Source organism: Capricornis sumatraensis, chromosome 12, assembly GCF_032405125.1.
Source record: "Capricornis sumatraensis isolate serow.1 chromosome 12, serow.2, whole genome shotgun sequence".
NCBI classification, from domain to species: domain Eukaryota; kingdom Metazoa; phylum Chordata; class Mammalia; order Artiodactyla; family Bovidae; genus Capricornis; species Capricornis sumatraensis.
The window spans coordinates 57,208,605-57,226,014 of NC_091080.1; the positions used below are offsets into that span (position 1 = coordinate 57,208,605).

Sequence of the window (17,410 nt, forward strand, 5' to 3'; positions counted from 1 at the left end):
AAACACTAACAGACATAAAAGGAGAAATTGACAGTAACACAGTAATAGTAGGAGACTTTAACACCCTACTCACACCAATGGACAGATCACTAAAACAGAAAATTAGTAAGGAAACACAAATCTTAAATGATACATTAGATGAGATGGATCTCATTGTTATCTTCAGGCCATTCCATCCAAATGCAGGAGACTATACTTTCTTCTCAAGCACACATGTGACATTCTCCAGAATAGACCAATTCTTGGGTCATATATCAAACCTCAGTAAATTTAAGAAAATTGAAATCATCAAGCATCTTCTCCTACCACAACACCATGAGACTAGATATCAATTGCAAGAAAAAAACTGTAAGAAACACAAACACATGGAGATTAAACAACACATTTCTAAATAACCAACCAGTTACTGAAGAAATCAAAAGGGAAATCAAAAAATTTTTAGAAACAAATCACAATGAAAACATGACAACTCAAAAACTATGAGATGCAGCAAAAGCAATTATAAGAGGGAAGTTTACAGCAGTACAATCCTACCTCAAGAAACAAGAAAAACATCAAATAGACAGTCTAACTTTGCACCTAAAACAACTGGAAAAAGAAGAATAAAAAAACCCCAAAATTAGTAGAAGGAAAGAAATCATAAAGATCCAAACAGAAATAAAAGAAAAAGAAATGAAGGAAACAATAGTAAAGATTAATAAAACTAAAAGCTGGTTCTTTGAGAAGATAAGCAAAATTGACAAAACTTTAGCCAGATTCATCAAGAAAAAAAGAAAGAAGAATCAAATCAACAAAATTAGAAATAAAAAGGAGAGGTTACAAAAGACAATGCAGAAGTGCAGAGGAATTTAAGAGACTTTTCTGAACAGTTATATGGAAATAAAGTGGATAACCTGAAGAAATTGACAGATTCTTAGAAAAGTTCAGTCTTCCAAGACTGAACCAAGAAGAAATAGAAATTATGAACAACCCAATTACAAGCAGTGAAATTGAAGCTGTGATCAAAAATCTCCGAAAAACAAAAGCCTAGGACCAGATGGCTTCACAAAAGAATTTTATCAAACATTTAGAGAAGAGCTAATGCCTATCCTTCTAAAACTCTTTCAAAAAATTGCAGATGAAGGAATATGTCCAAACTCATTCTATGAGGCCACCATCACCCTGATTCCAAAACCAGACACAAAAAAAGAAAACTACAGGCCAATATCACTGATGAACATAGATGCAAAAATCCTTAACAAAATTTAGCAAACAGAATTCAGGAACACACCAAAAAGCTCATACACCATAATCAAGTTGGGTTTATTCCAGAAATGCAAGGATTCTTCAATATACACAAATCAATCAGTGTGATACACCATATTAACAAATTGAAAGACAAAAACCATATGATAATCTCAGTAGATACAGAAAAAGCCTTTGACAAAATTCAGCACTCATTTATGATGAAAACTCTTCAAAAACTGGGCATAGCCTACCTCAACATAGTAAAAGCCATATAGGATAAGACTACAGCAAACATTATTCTCAATGATGAAAAACTGAAAGCATTTCCCGTAAGATCAGGAACAAGACAAGGATGTCTAGTTTCACCACTATTATTCAACATAGTTTTGGAAGTTCTAATATAGCAATCAGAGAAGAAAAAGAAATAAAAGGAATCCAGATCGGAAAAGAAGTACAGCTCTTAGCAGATGACACAATACTGTACATAGAAAGCCCTAAAGATAGTAGCAAAAACTTAGTAGAGCTAATCAGTGAATTTAGCAATGTTGCAGGATACAAAATCAATACATAGAAATCATTTGTATTTTTATATACTAACAATGAAAAATCAGAAAGAGAAATTAAGGAATCAATCCCATTCACCATTACAGCAAAAAGAATTAAATATCTAGGAATAAACTTACCTAAGGATACAAAAGAACTGTACACAGAAAATTATAAGACACTAATGAAAGAAATCAATGATATCATAAATAGATGGAGAGATATTCCATGTTCCTGGGTAAGAACAATGGAGAAATGTCTGTTTAGGTCTTTTTTCCACTTTTTGATTGGGTTGTTTGTTTTTCTGGCATTTTCACAACAATATTGTGAAAATGACTATACCACCAAACACAATATTCAGTTTCAATGCAATCCCTATCAAGTTACCAGTGGCATTTTTCACAGAACTAGAACAAAAATTTCACAGTTCATATGGAAACACAAAAGACCCCAAATAGCCAAAGTAGTCCTAAGAAAGAAGAATGGAGCTGGACAAATCAACCTTCCTGATTTCAGATTATACTACAAAGCTACAGTCATCAAGACAGTATGGTCCTGGCACCAAAACAGAAATTTAGACCAATGGAACAAGATAGAAAGCCCAGAAATAAACCCATGCACTTACAGATACCTTTATTTTTGACAAAGGAGGCAAGAATACACAATAGGGCAAAGACAGCCTCTTCAGTAAAACATGCAAAAGAATAAAATTAGAACACTTCCTAACACCATACACAAAGATAAACTCACGATGCATTAAAGACCTAAATGTAACACCAGAAACTATAAAACTCTTAGAGGAAAACATAGGCAAAACACTTTGACATAAATCAAAGCAAGATCCTCTATGACCCACCTCCTAGAGTAACAGAAGTAAAAATGAAAGTAAGCAAGTGGGACCTGATTAAACTTAAAAGCTTTTGCACAACAAAGGAAACTATAAGCAAGTTGAAAAGACAACCCTCAGAATGGGAGAAATAATAGCAAATGAAACAACTGACAAAGGATTAATGACCAAAATATACAAGCAGCTCATACAACTTAATGCCAGAAAAACAACGCACTCAAAAAGTGAGAAAAATCCCTAAACAGACATTTCTCTAAAGAAGACATACAGGTGGCTAACAAACACATGAAAAGATGCTCAACATCACTCATTATTAGAGAAATACAAATCAAAAGTACAATGAAATATCACCTCACACCAGTCAGAATGGCCATCATCAAAAAGTCTACAAACAATAAATGCTGGAGACAGCGTGGAGAAAAGGGACTGCTCTTATACTGTTGGTGGGAATGTAAATTGATAAAGCCACTATGAAAGACAGTATGGAGATTCTTTTAAAAAAAACTAGGAATAAAACCACCATATGACGCAGCAATCCAACTCCTAGGCATATACCCTGAGGAAACCAAAATTGAAAAAGATACATGTATCCCATTGTTTGTTGCAGCACTATTTACAATAGCTAGAACATGGAAGCAACCTAGATGTCCATCGGGAGATGAATGGGTGAAAAAGTAGTGGTACATATACACAATGGAATATTACTCAGCCAGAAAAAGGAACACATTTGTGACAGTTCTGATGAGGTGGATGAACCTAGAGCTTATTATACAGAGTGACGTGAGTTAGAAAGAGAAAGATAAATATTGTATTCTAACACAAAAATATGGAATCTGGGTGAATGGTACTGAAAAACTCATTTACAGGGCAGCCATGGAGAAACAGACATAGAGAATAGACTTATGAGCCTGGGGAGATTGGAGGATAGGGTGAGATGCTTGGGAGAGGGTAACATGGAAATTTACATTACCATATGTAAAATAGGTAGCCAATGGGAATTTGCTGTATGGATTAGGAAACTCAAACAGGGGCTCTGTATCAACCTAGAGGGGTGGGCTGGGGAGGGAGATGGGAGGGAGTTTCAAAAGGGAGGGGATATATATATATATATATACCTATGGCTGATTCATGTTGAGGTTTGACAGCAAAACAACAAAATTCTATAAAGCAATTATCCTTCAATAAAAAAGTTAATTAAAAAAATTAAAACCTTGAAAATATTTACTTGTACAGAGAAGAAGGAGCTATATGAAAATATAAACAGTAGTTATCATTATAAGCTTATGATTGACATTTTTTTCCATTTTCCATATTTGCTAAAATTCTATGATAAATCTATTATTTGTATAATCAACACAAAAATTGTAAAGACATTTTGAATAAATGATGAGAAGACATTTCTCATGTGGCTTATAGATCATCTCAGAATAAAAGTAAATCCAAAGTATTTCTTAAACAGTGATCAAATTGTTCATTTACATAAGTGTCTATTCCCAGCCCTATGAAGTAGTAGCACTTATCCTGATGTCACTGGTGCATTTGTTAAAAATTTAATTCTCTTTGTTTTATTTACAATTTGTATAGCTGAGACTGTCTAGTAAATACATTAGTATGGTTTGAGTAGGTAATTTTAACTACTGGTTTAAGATACCAAGTTTCAAATCATTGTGAAAGACTTCTATTATCTTCATGTGTTTGACATTGTATCTCTTCTTTAAAAAGAAAAAGTCTTTATTCTTTTAAAGTCTTGAATATGATGCATGGCCAGTATATATACATTTTTTATTAATCACTTACTTTGGTTCTGAAATACAGGTTTTGGTAAACTCTGGCATACATGTCTTTGCTGAAATACCACCTTCTCTGCCCAACCCCTCTAAAATAACACCATTGCTGACATCTGCATATTTCCCCTACTCTATTATTATTATTATAATTTATTACCATATCACTTTACATTTGTTTGCCTTCCTCGCATCATTATAATGTGAGCTCCTTAGAGTAGTAATGCAATTTGTGCTTCTCTGGTATCCTAATAGAACCTGGCACACTTAAATACACAGTAAATATTTTTAAATGAATTAAATGTTGTGGAATGAAATATTCTGGTTGGGACCTCCCTGGTGGTCCAGTGGTTAAAACTCCATGCTTCCATTGCAGGGGCATAGGTTCAGTCCCTGGTCAAGGAACTAAGATCCTGCATGCCATGTGGCCTGCCCACACCCACACACACACTCACACACACACAAAAGGAAATATTCTGGTTAATAGAAAGTTAACCCTATATAAAACAGCCTATTTGAAAGAGAAAATTAAAAGCTTACTCCATACTCATGCTTTAAATATGTAATTGATATACTACTACATATTTAAATGCATATCCTTGGAAGGACTGATGCTGAAGCTCCAATACTTTGTTCACCTGATATGAAGAGCCAACTCATTGGAAAAGACCCTGATGCTGGGAAAGATTGAGGGCAGGAGGAGAAGGGGACGTCAGAGGACAAGATGATTGGATGGCATCAGTGACTCAGTGGAAATGAGTTTGCGCAGAGTCTGGAAGATAGTGAAGTACAGGGAAGCTTGGCATGCTGCAGTCCACAGGGTGACAAAGAGTCGGACGAAACTTAGTGACTGAACACCAACAACAAATAATACTAGTTAATACAAGGGTAGATACAGATCTATAAATATAGATATACAGATAGATACTATTGAGAGCAAGAAAACCTTTAGGGATAATTGAAAAACCAATGGTTTAGTATCTTTAACCTAAGATAATTAGCTTTTTCTCAGTTCACAGAAGCAGAAAATCCAAATGAACAGGTTTGTGTGTGTGTGTTTTTCCTCAGTTCTTAATTAGCAGAATGATTCGGAAGCCTTAGTTAACTGTCAGTGACTCATCCAGAGCATTTTCAGCATGTGGTTCAGGGCTAGTAATACAAGTGGAAAGGTCTAGAAGCACAACCAAAATTCTCTCTAAACAGAATGGAAATGAGTTTTATCCCCATACGAGGCATAGAAAGTAAAGGTACAGATTAGTTATCAGCTCAACCAAAGTGAATACTTCAAAGGAAACTGAACATCAACTCAGTGAAGCCTGTTGAAAGAATAAGAAGGAGGGGCCTGAAACACCAGAGTAAAAAGAGATTGATGTCCCACCCGTGTAAACAAAATTCATTCTTAGTAATCAGAGATGACAGCTTCTGTCCCTGTCTAATCCAGTTTCCCACAGTGTAATTCCTATCTGAAGTTTCAGGCCCGTCTCTGTTTCTGAGCACTATTCTTCTTATGGTTTTATTTTTGTTTTCTCACATGTAGAAAGTTCATCAGCAGCCTGTGCTCCATTTGTGGGGGAGTTTAGAATTAATTTCTCCTCCCCACACAGAGGATTTAGTGGTTCAGCCATGACTTCCTGCTCCCGTGTATTCTTATAAACCCCACAAGTATTTTCTCTGTATTGACCCAGAGTTCCTCTCAAAACTTGATCTAACTGATGCCCAGCTACTAAAAATCCCTCCCTGAACACTTGCCTATAACTGGAAATCCTATGACTTTGCTTAGCTTCTTTTACCAGTCTTCCTTGTATGTGCCTTGCCTCAGCTGCTTCACTGCCTTCATTCTAAATTAGACCAGCTCTCAGGATTTCTTAATGGAAGGACCACCTATCGATCCTGGTAACTATAGGAACCTTACCACTGGATATGTGAGATCTTAGTCCCCTGACCAGGGATCAAACCGATGCCCCCACAATGGAAGCATGAAATCTTAACCAGTGACTGCCAGAGAAGTCCCACACCCACTTTTAATATTTGGGAAGCCATGAACATTATGTGGATAAAAATTCAAAGATCAGCTGCTGTTACTCATTGGAGTAAAAACTAGATTAATAATTATAGCAGTCTTTGACTTTCTTGGGCCTCCCTGGTGGCTCAGACAGTAAAGAATCTGCCTGCCATGTGGAAGACTGGGTTTGATCCCTGGATCAGGAAAATCCCCTGGAGAACGGAACGGCTACCCACTCCAGTATTCTTGCCTGGAGAATTCCATGGACAGAGGGCAGAGTTGGACATGACTGAGTGACTACCATTTTCACTTTTGACCTTCTTACCCGTGATAACTTTGTTGATAGAAATGGGAGTAAACATACATTGCTTGGCTTAATACATCAGAGTATAATGAGCAAACTTTCACCATAGTATATATGTAAAGACTGCTGATGTAAATATTGTTATACAGATCTGTTGCTATTTAGTGTTTTGTCTAGTGCTTTTGTTCCAATGAGCTCTCCTGTTTCTGAAGACAGAATTCTATGTTGATGTCTCTCCTGCAGTTATTTCTCAGCATTGCAGAATATGCAGTGCTGCTTGGAGTTGATTCACTATAGCTGAGAGCATTTCTTATGGGTTAACTCTGTTGTTCCCTGTCTAATTGCTCATTTTCACCTTTTCACAGGTGAAATTCTCCTTGTTTGTCCAGCTTAAAGTATGTTGCAGTGACTATTCCTTAAGAGCAAACAGTTCATTCTAGGTCTTTATAGTACTATTCTTAAAGTAGTGTGTGATTTATGAGTAAGTCTTATGCAAACTAAAAACCCAGCTAATGTAAAGACTAATCTAGTCAAACTAGGGACCTGGGATGACTATAGCTGGAGATGCTGATAAACTCTGTAAGAAATGTGACCTCTTAAGGTTACTACGCTGAATTAGAATGTCAAACATAAACTTGCGAACATATGAATAATATTGCCTTCATTCAAATAAAAGTTTCACATTAAGAGGAGAAGATGAGAAGTCTGAGTCAACCGCATAAAATGTGACTGGTTATATTAGCAAAACAAATAGGAGGAAGTTAGCTGAATTGTCAGCCTGTACCCTGGTCGCCATCTCTTCCTCACACTGAAACTGCCTTTGCAGCGCTAATGTTTCTAAAGCGTTTTCACAGTTCAACTTAAGTTAAAATAATAACTATTATTACAAAGGCATAATGATTTGAGGCAGATTTTCCTTTACTGTGTAAATGACATGAGAATAGATGAATCCTTTAGAATTATCATTTGGTTCATGTAAGTGGCATTTTATTGAACTTAATATCCTCAAATTTTTAGGTAATCACTATTGTACTTAACTGTGTAGTAAAATGGGAAGGTTAATAGTGCTAAAAGAAACTTTCAAATGCCACATAATGAATAAGAAGAGCAGGTGTAATCTAAAAGCTAAGTCTTTCATTTCCTGTTTGAAGTTGACCTCAGAATTACTCACAATGTCCTGGATCGTAAAAAGGCAAACTTTGCATTTTAATTTTTTCAGAACAAACTCTTTTAAAGATAAATATCACATTCCAAATGACTTAGTATTTATTTCAATAATAAGGTCTAGTATGCCCCATAGTTTAGCATACAAATAGGTATGGATTTCACATGTTTTATACATTTATATTTATATGACAGTCTACCCCAGGGAATTCAGGGCATTTTCATGTCAGTAAGTTGTTTAATTAATAAATTTTTGACTAAAGTAATTGTTTTACTGCTTCACATCCATGACGATGGCTATAATCAAAGAGACAATGATAAGTTTTGATAAGAATATGGAGGACTTACCACCCTCGTAATTGCTGGTGAGGATGTGCAACCACACTGAAAGCAGTTTGTCAGTTCCTCAAAAAGCTTAAAACCTGAGTGACCATATGACCTAGCTATTCTTTTATATATGTATATAATTAATGCCTGGACTTCCCAAAAAGTTAAACACACAAGCTGACATTCACCTTAAAGCCTTGGTGTGTATTAAGTGATGTGTACCAATAAGCCTGAATGGAGCTTCCACCACTCTGAATGTGACATACTTGAAAATAAAGAAAGATTCAAGAGTACCAAGAGTGAAGTAGCCTGTAGCAAGAATCTAATGCCTGTCTTCTCTGATTATATTTTAAATGTTCTTGTCACAAGAGTGAAGCGACTTCCTTTAAAACACGTTTGAAAGTTTATCTGACTTCAGAAATATCAGCTAAGATTCTTATGTAATAGTGGAAAGATCATTACTATGGAGTCAAACATAGCTGGATTTGAGACCCCCTCTGAAATCTACCAGGAACTTCTTCCCCTTAAAGAAATGAATTAATCTCTGAACCTCTGGTTTCTCATCTGCCAAATACCTAATAGAGTTGTGGGATTAAATGAGATGCCATGGATAAAACAGACTGTACTCTCTGTTTCTCTGGCCTGCATGTACTCTTGTTTCTACTTCTAGAGAACTTCCACCTTGGACTTCTTCCTGCTGTGTACTCAAACACACATCTACACAAAGAGTTAATTATTATTCTTGTATGTACCCATCAAACCTAGGGTTTACCCTATTGAAGCACTTATCTTGTTCTATTGAATTTTCATATTTATTTGCATCTCTTCCCCAGAAAACTAAGTTCTTTTTTTTTGGCACACCACGCAGCTGTGGCATCTCAGTTCCCCAACCAGGGTCTCAGTTCCTGGACCAGGGACTGAAGACCGGCCCTGGCAATGAAAATGCTGAATCCTAACCACTAGACCACGAGGGAACTCCCAAAACATAAGTTCTTCAAAGGGGAAAAAAAATTGTCTTCCACTGTATACATATTTGCCTGGCATGGTGACTAGCTCAATAAATATTTGAAAAAATCGAATTTTAGGAACATCTAGCATTATACTGGGTTCATAATAACTCCCTGAAAAGGCATACTATGTCTTTGTCTTGCTTTTTGTTAGAACATAGTCAACTTGAAGCATTTTCAGATCTACAGTATGCAGTGATTTATATGTTAAATGGAAATGTTTTTATTACTAGTTATACCTATGGAATGAAGAGAATGTTTCTTATCTGTGTTGTAATAGACTGCTTATTGTTATATATTTATCTTTGTAATATGTACATTATGTTTTCTTATAAAAATCAAATATATACTTACCAGCTTAAAAATTTATTTTATATATGTCTCAGGAATTGCAAGTTAATGCATATATTTCGTGCCATTCTTCTCCATTTAATATTATTTAGACTTAGAATGAAATAGCAAGGTTGGAAACAATGCTATAGGTTTAAGAAAGCCTATGAAACGTATGGAAATTAAGTCATTTTAAGTAATAACTGAACCTTGTTCTTACCATTTTTATTTTAAATGTCTTATCTTGCAAAATAATAATAATAATAGGTAATAACTATTTTGGAATGGGAAGAATGAAAATAAGAGAGCAGTAGAGGAAGTTTAATCAGTATGTTTTGTTTCCCCGGACTTAGCATATTTCCATACACACGACCATCTAAATTATTTACAAAAGCTTTGCTGAATAAATAAAAGTTATTAACTGAATGATAATATAGGGATATTGAACAGGTAGAAGTACTGCTTATGTTTCCATAAATTGAGATTCCTTTATTGTGTCATAATTGTTTTCTTTTTTCAGGTACAGAGAACTACAACTTAGTGCAGAAAGCAAAGTAACAGAATTTCTCCATCAAAGTAAAATAAAATCTTTTGAAAGTGAGCGTGCTCAACTTCTACAAGAGGAGACTGCAAGAAATCTCACACAGTGTCAGTTGGAATGTGAAAAATACCAGAAAAAATTGGAGGTACATATACAAGCTTTTGTTTTAAAATTAACACAGAATGTCAGCTCTGTAAGCATAAGGTCTGTTTTCTTTTTCATGTAATTTTGGTTGTGCTTGGTCTCTGTTGCTGCACACTGGCTTTCTTCTAATTGGGGCGAACTAAGGCCATTGTGGCACTTGGGCTCAGTAGCTGTGGCGCACAGTTGCCCCACGGCATGTGGAATCTCCCTGGACCAGGGATTGAACCCGTGTCCCCTCCATTGGCAGGCAGATTGTTAACCACTGGACCACCAGGGAAGTCCGTATATCATATTGAGCTTTATAAATAATATTTGTGTTATGTATGAGAAGGAGCCATGTCTTTAATTTTTAAAGATCTCTTATCAAGGAAATGTATCTTCCTCTTTTAGATAAAAAGGTGGAAAGAAGTAATGGACAGCCTCTAAGAAAAGAAATGCAAATTGCCATAGGTCTGTTTGTTGTTTTTAAAGTGTTGGCAGAAGTCCCCTTAAATGGGAAATCTCATTTAAGTAGAAAATGGACCATCCCATCTAGAGAATGATATGGTAATTTGTGTTAAAGTCCTTAAAAAATTGATCCGGTAATTTTAGTTAAAGGAACAATGAGGTGCTTGTTGAGAACAAGTAAGGTTTTATGTTCTTTGTGTATATCACAGCATTATTTATTATCATAAAAACTGGAAGTGTCTTAAATGTCCAACAATAGATAATTAAACAGTTTTTGATTAGTATGTTAAAATTATAAATTTTGCTGTATTCATACATTGTATGATTATGTACAATCATGTTCTTCAATATTTTAGAATCAAGGAAGTGCTTCTTTAAAATGCTGAATGAAAGACGCAATAATATCATTAAAGTGAAGTCCCTCAGTCATATCCAACTCTTTGCAACCCCATGTACTGTAGCACGCCAGGCTCCTCCATCCATGAAATTTTCCAGGCAAGAATACTGGAGTGGGTTGCCATTTCCTTCTCCAGGGGATCTTCCTGACCCAGGGATCGAACTCTCGCACTGCAGGCAGACTCTTTACCATCTGAGCCACCAGGGAAGCTTAATAATATCGTTAGCATGATTAATTAATGATGTAAGTATTCATTACAGTAAACTTTCAGAGACTACATTTTGGAAAAGTACTCTGATAAGATTAACAAAACAAAAGGAACTTCCCTGGTCATCCAGTGGTTAAGAATCCACCTCAGAGTTCAAGGGGGACAAGTGTTAGATCCCTGGTTGGAGAACTAAGGTACCACATACCACGGAGCAACTAAGCCCACACACCACAGCTCTCTAGTCCTTGTGCACTGGAGCCCATGCAACACAGCTAGAGAGTCTGTGCACCACAGTGAAAGATCTGCATGGTGCATCAAAGATCCCACGTGCCCCAACTAAGACCCAGGGCAACCAAAGTAAATAAATAAATATTAAAAAAAATAATAATAACAACAAAATAAAGAGTCTTACAGAAAATAAAGCCTTAGGGAAAAACATAAAGACAGTGTTAATTAAATAGCACATATTTAAAGAAACATGAGTAAAAATTATAGATGATACCTACTTCTGAATAAACCAGTGTTCTGCATTTAAAACTTTTTCAGGTACCTTCTTTGGGAAACTGCTGCAGTCACAGTCTGCTACAGGCGACTCTCCCACACATTTTAGATTAGATTAGCTCTGCTTTGGTGTTCGTCATCTGCAAATTTTTTATGATTTAAGTATTGTAATTCCTAGCCATTTCTTTTTCTTTCCACATCAGATGGCTGTGCTTACGGATGTGTTTGGAGGGAGTGAGGGGTTATATTTAGGAAGGTAGAAAGCCACTTTCTCTCTCTGCATACTGAAACCAACATTTCATTAACCAATACTTTACAACACACAGCGCTGGTGTTTTAATCGTTCTATTTTATTGTTTTTAGCTGGTTGTAGTCAAAACTGATTTCATGACCTCCTAAAGGTTGCAACTTGAAATATGAAAACCAATTTTCCATAGAGCTACCCACTTTGTCTGTGGATGCAGGTGACTAGTAATTATTGAGCTCTCTGTAGAGGCCTTACATGGAGAAACACCTTTGTGAAAAATACTATGATTGTAAAAACTTGGGTTGATAAAACTGAGGTGTTAGGGGAATTTCTTTACAGTTTCTCCTCTGTTAAACTAGGATCTTTGAGAGGGCAGGGACTATTTACTTACTATTGTCATCAGTGCCTAACACAGCACCTCACTCATAGTGGATGCTCAATAAATATTTAATGAGTGAATGAATGGTTTGATGCTGCGCTATGCTTAGTCAATCAGTCGTTTCTGACTCTTTGTGACCGCATGGGCCATAGCCCACCAGGCTCCTCTGTCAATGGGGATTCTCCAGGCAAGAATACTAGAGTGGATTGCCATGCCCTCAGGGGATCTTACCAACCCAGGGATCGAACCCAGGTCTCCCACATTGCAGGTGGATTCTTTACCATCTGAACCACCAGGGAAGCCCAAGAATACTAGAGTGGGTAACCTATATCTTCTCTGGGGGTCTTCCCGACCCAGGAATTAAACTGCATCTCCTGCATTGCAGGCAGATTCTTTACCAGTTGAGCTACCAGGCACGCCCCATTTATAATGAATTCAGAGAGAAATAATGTTGTGAAGGGTAAAGATTACTATAATTATGTACTTTTTGATGGCTTTTACCCAATATTCTCTTTGATTTATGCCTTAGGGACAGTCTGTTTTATTTTTTTCCTAATCAGTTTCCAAATGCTTTCCAAAAACTGGCTTTAGAACTTTCTTGGTGGTTCAAGTGGTTAAGAATCCACCTGCCAGTGCAGAGAACACATGTTCACTCCCTGGTTCAGGAAGATCCCACATTCTGTGGGGCAGCTAAGCCCGTTCCACAGCTACTGAGCCCACGTGCACCTGGAGCCTGTGCTCTGCAACAAAACAAATCACCGCAATAAGAAGCCCACACACAGCAACTAGAGAGTAGCCCCCACTCACCACAGCTAGAGAAAGCCCTCACGTAGCAACAAGACCTAGCACAGCCGCAAGGAAATAAATGGCACATTTTACTTAAAAAGACACTGACTTTATATTTTTGTCTTAGAGCAATTATTGACCTATAATTTTGTGTTTTCATTCATTTTATGTATGTTATCTACATAATTTTATAACTTTGTATTATAATTCTGTTATTTAAAGGAAGGAAATATCCACTGTGAGAGCTTGATATTTAATGGATTCTTAAAAGCAGTTGACCTATTTTTTGCATTCATGATTAAACTCAGATGTTCATATGTTGGTTTTTCCCTAAAGAATCTTTAATGTAATAGCCATCCATAGGTCTAGTAATCATGTTCTTCAGTGGCTTTTCAGAAACTGTAATAAATTTATTCACATCAGCCACTTAGACAAACCCATGATAAAAGAGAATTCTCTACCGTGGTGTACCAGAGGTATTGAAAGGTACCCTAAGTCAAAAGTTTCTGGTCCTCTCTTCTTTCTGTCATGAATGAGAATTTTAAATTGTATCTTTCAATTTAATACTACCTTTCAGTCTCCTCTTAAAATAGTATTTTATGAAATATGTCGTCTCCAGCATTTTAGTTCTTTGTCTCTTCAGATATCCATTTCTGCAGTTTTTCTTTCATAGTTTTGTTGGGAAAGTGAGATACAGATGAAAGGTTATCAGCCCTGCTGTGAGAACCATCATTTAACACTGTCCTTACTGAGCCTTTCTACTGACAAAGGCATTAATGTGTCACCGGCGACCAGATTCTTAATGAATTACATCCCAACTTAGTGAACTCTCTGAAAACCCCAGATTGTTTCACTGTGCAGTGATTTTGTTATAATAAGTTCTCTAGAAAGCATTTCCAACCAGCAAGAATTAATGCTACAACAGGAATTTTATTTTTCTGATCCAATCAAGGACACTACAAATCATCCTACAAATATAACTCCCGTGTTACTCTTTTTCCATCTTCCAAAGGAATGTTTTAGAGGGTAGGGGGTGATTATTAGTTTATTTGGAGTTGGGAGAGAGTTTTGATGGAAGTAATTTAAGAAAATGAAATGAAATAGATTAAATTAAATCAAAATTTCTGCTTGTTAAAAGCTGTAAATAAATCTTCCATATATTCTTTCTCCCTATTGCAGGAAGCAGTCACATACATTTGTTAAGGTAAACTTTATGTCATTAGAGAAAATAACTTTTCTTCAAAATTTCTTAATAATAGAGAATTCAGGATAATTAAAGCAGTATATCTAGAGAAGGAAATGGCATCCCACTCCAGTATTCTTGCCTGTAAAGTCCCAGGGACGAAGGAGCCTGGTGGGCTGCCGTCCATGGGGTCGCACAGAGTCGGCCGTGACTGAAGCAGCTTAGCAGCAGCAGCAGCAAAGCAGTACATCTCATCTTTATGAGCCATTTAATACAGAGTACTCGTACTTGTATTTCCTGCAGTGGTAATAGTATTTTTCAGCACTTTTACTATATTCTAGTCACTCTGCTAAACACTGTGAATTTATCCTCTCATTTAATGCTTCCCACAACACACTGAGGTAGGCCTAGAAAGAATAATTACCTAAGATCACAACGAGTAAGTGTCAAAGCCAGGATTGAAATCCAAATCTTTCTGGCTCCAAACCATATTCTTACCATAATATTCAATTGCTTCTCAGGAAATACTGCATTCCTTATGCTGTGTTAAGAAGTAAGTATAATACCACCCCATAATTTAGTCTGTACTAGTAAGTAAACTTTCTAGATAGTTGCAATTTAATGTAAGCGTTAAAACATTCCTTTGTCACTAGAAATGTCTCCTTCTTGATGAATTCATTATTGTCACCCTAGTGATTTCTTCAGTAAGTTACCATAGGAAACTATAGGAAAATATAAGCTTTTTTCTTCTACTTAAAATAAGTCCAATTTCCGTGTCTTTTATATGTCTTTAATAAATTTGTTATCCTTTCTTTCTATACAAAGGCATTTTCTGGTACTGTTCCAAGTAGCACTTCACATTTACATTTTGATTTGCTGCTTTGAATTTATGATTGTTCAGCAAACCAAAAATCTTAACTAAAACCATGGTCTGGGTAAATGAAACAGTCTGTGGTAGAAAACTGAAGGACTCATTACGAGTATGTAATTTTTACACACAGCTTTGCAAGTCTTTCTCAAATATCTGTGATCACTAGATAAATAATCTCCACCTAGGTGAGGAGTATAGCATTATTGCATTTTTTGAATTCTAACAAGCAAATGCCAATGTTACTCCTACAACTATTCCTAAGTTTTACATTTTTTTCAATTTATATAAAGAGGTGCTTCATAATTTTCAGTTCAAAACAAATTATTTTCCGTAGGAACGAATGTATTTTACCTCTTCAGTCATCTTCATTGAGCTCTCTCTTCATATCTAAATCATTAAAAAATATTTTTTGCTTCATGTTTTCGTCTTAACTGCCAACCTATTTAATTCTGCCTTTGCCATTTTTTTTTTTCCACTCCTAGGTTTTAACTAAAGAATTTTATAGTCTCCAAGCCTCTTCTGAAAAACGCATTACTGAACTTCAAGCACAGAACTCTGAACATAAGGCAAGGCTAGACACTTATGAGAAACTGGAAAAAGAGCTTGATGAAATAATAATGCAGACTGCAGAAAGTAAGTCTCCCCCAACACACACACCCCCAACGCACACACAGCTTTTTCTTCTGACAGCACAAGGAACCTGATACTGTTTCTAAAACTGCTTTGCTGTATTTCTTTAAAATATTACTTGTGACTTTCTTTGAAAGAATACTTTGTATTTTAAAAAATAGTTAACCTTAATTCTAGTGATTTGAGAGCAAAAAATATATATTTGTCTAACTATGATAAATTTTATCTTTTCAATTATTTATTTGTTTTACTATTTCATTTCACTCATTCAGCAATAAAGTGATTACATATGCCAGGATCTAGGGTGTAGAGTTCATGCAGTAATTCTTGCTTATAGGTATTCCTAGTCTATTCTGCTGGGAGAGACAAACATGTCAACAGATAATTAAAGTGCTATTAGCAAAAGAGAGGCAGATCTTGGTAAGTACAGAAGAGATCGTGAGTTAATTCCTTGTTCGAGGTGAGGAATCCCAAAGAGGGGAGATAACATTTGAATGAGTCTTGAAGGACAGATAGAAATTCATTGCACACCCTGTGTTACAGACTTTGACCTTTAATTTCTACTTCTTTATTCCCCTCTTATTTGCCATCTTCCTGTGTTGTCCTTGACTCCAAGAGAATATTTCAAATTAACATTTCACCATTGCCTGAGATGTTTGCTACAGTACATTATTTCTATTCAAAAGTCAGAAATGATAGTATTATTCTTATAAAAGTAGGTTTAATCTTCAGCTGAAGTTGAGGTTGACTCTATCTGGGGTAACTTTTCTTATGAAGACTGTATTATGTTGGTAGCCCAATTTAAGAAAAACTTTTTTTCATTTCTGTAATTGCCTTTTTTTAATTTCTAAGGTCAGTGTCTGATAACTGTAGTAGTTTCCAAATTTATCCTCAGTTTCTTCATGGCATCTGAGTAACCTCTATAAAATATAGATTTGACGATACCATACACCTGCTTTAAATGCCCCTATAAACATAAATCAGCCTAAGGTCAAATTCCTTAGCATGTCTTTTTATGATTAGACTCATTTATCTTTGTACTTTTTCATGCCTTGCCATTCTTATCATATCACCTTATTTTGAAAGTTCTATATTCTTTTTTATCTCTGTAACTTTGCAGATGTCTCTCTGTTTAAATAAATAAGTAATAAAAGAAAACTTCCTCAATCTGATAAGAGATACCTATAAAAAATATACAGCTAATATAACTAATGATGAAATATCAATTGCTTTCCCTTTAAGGGAGAGAACCAGGCAAGGATTTCTAGAGGATTGCCTTCTAGAACCAGGCAAGAAGTTTTCATAACTTCTATCAAACATATTTGAGCTCCTAGCCAGTGTACTAATGGAGGATAGGAAAAAATTTACAAAGATCAGAAATGAAGAGGAAAGACTATATTTTCAGATTACAAAGCAATCACTGACACTGATAAGTAAATTTAACAGGCTATGATAATTGCACGAAAATATACTAGAAGTAAACAATTGGAAATTGAAATTTAAAAAGCAATTTCGTTTACAATAGTATCAAAAAACACAAA

The 17,410-nt window shown here is 35.6% G+C and overlaps 1 protein-coding gene across 1 annotated transcript in view; it reads left to right on the forward strand.

Annotated features, from left to right (window-relative positions):
- Positions 1–17,410, forward strand: part of PIBF1 (progesterone immunomodulatory binding factor 1) — a 229,162-nt gene that overhangs the window by 119,202 nt on the left and 92,550 nt on the right. Inside the window, exons 10-11 of the mRNA XM_068984596.1 lie at positions 10,056–10,221; positions 15,722–15,872. Of these exons, the coding sequence (XP_068840697.1) occupies positions 10,056–10,221; positions 15,722–15,872 (317 nt within the window). The remainder of the gene's footprint in view (positions 1–10,055; positions 10,222–15,721; positions 15,873–17,410) is intronic.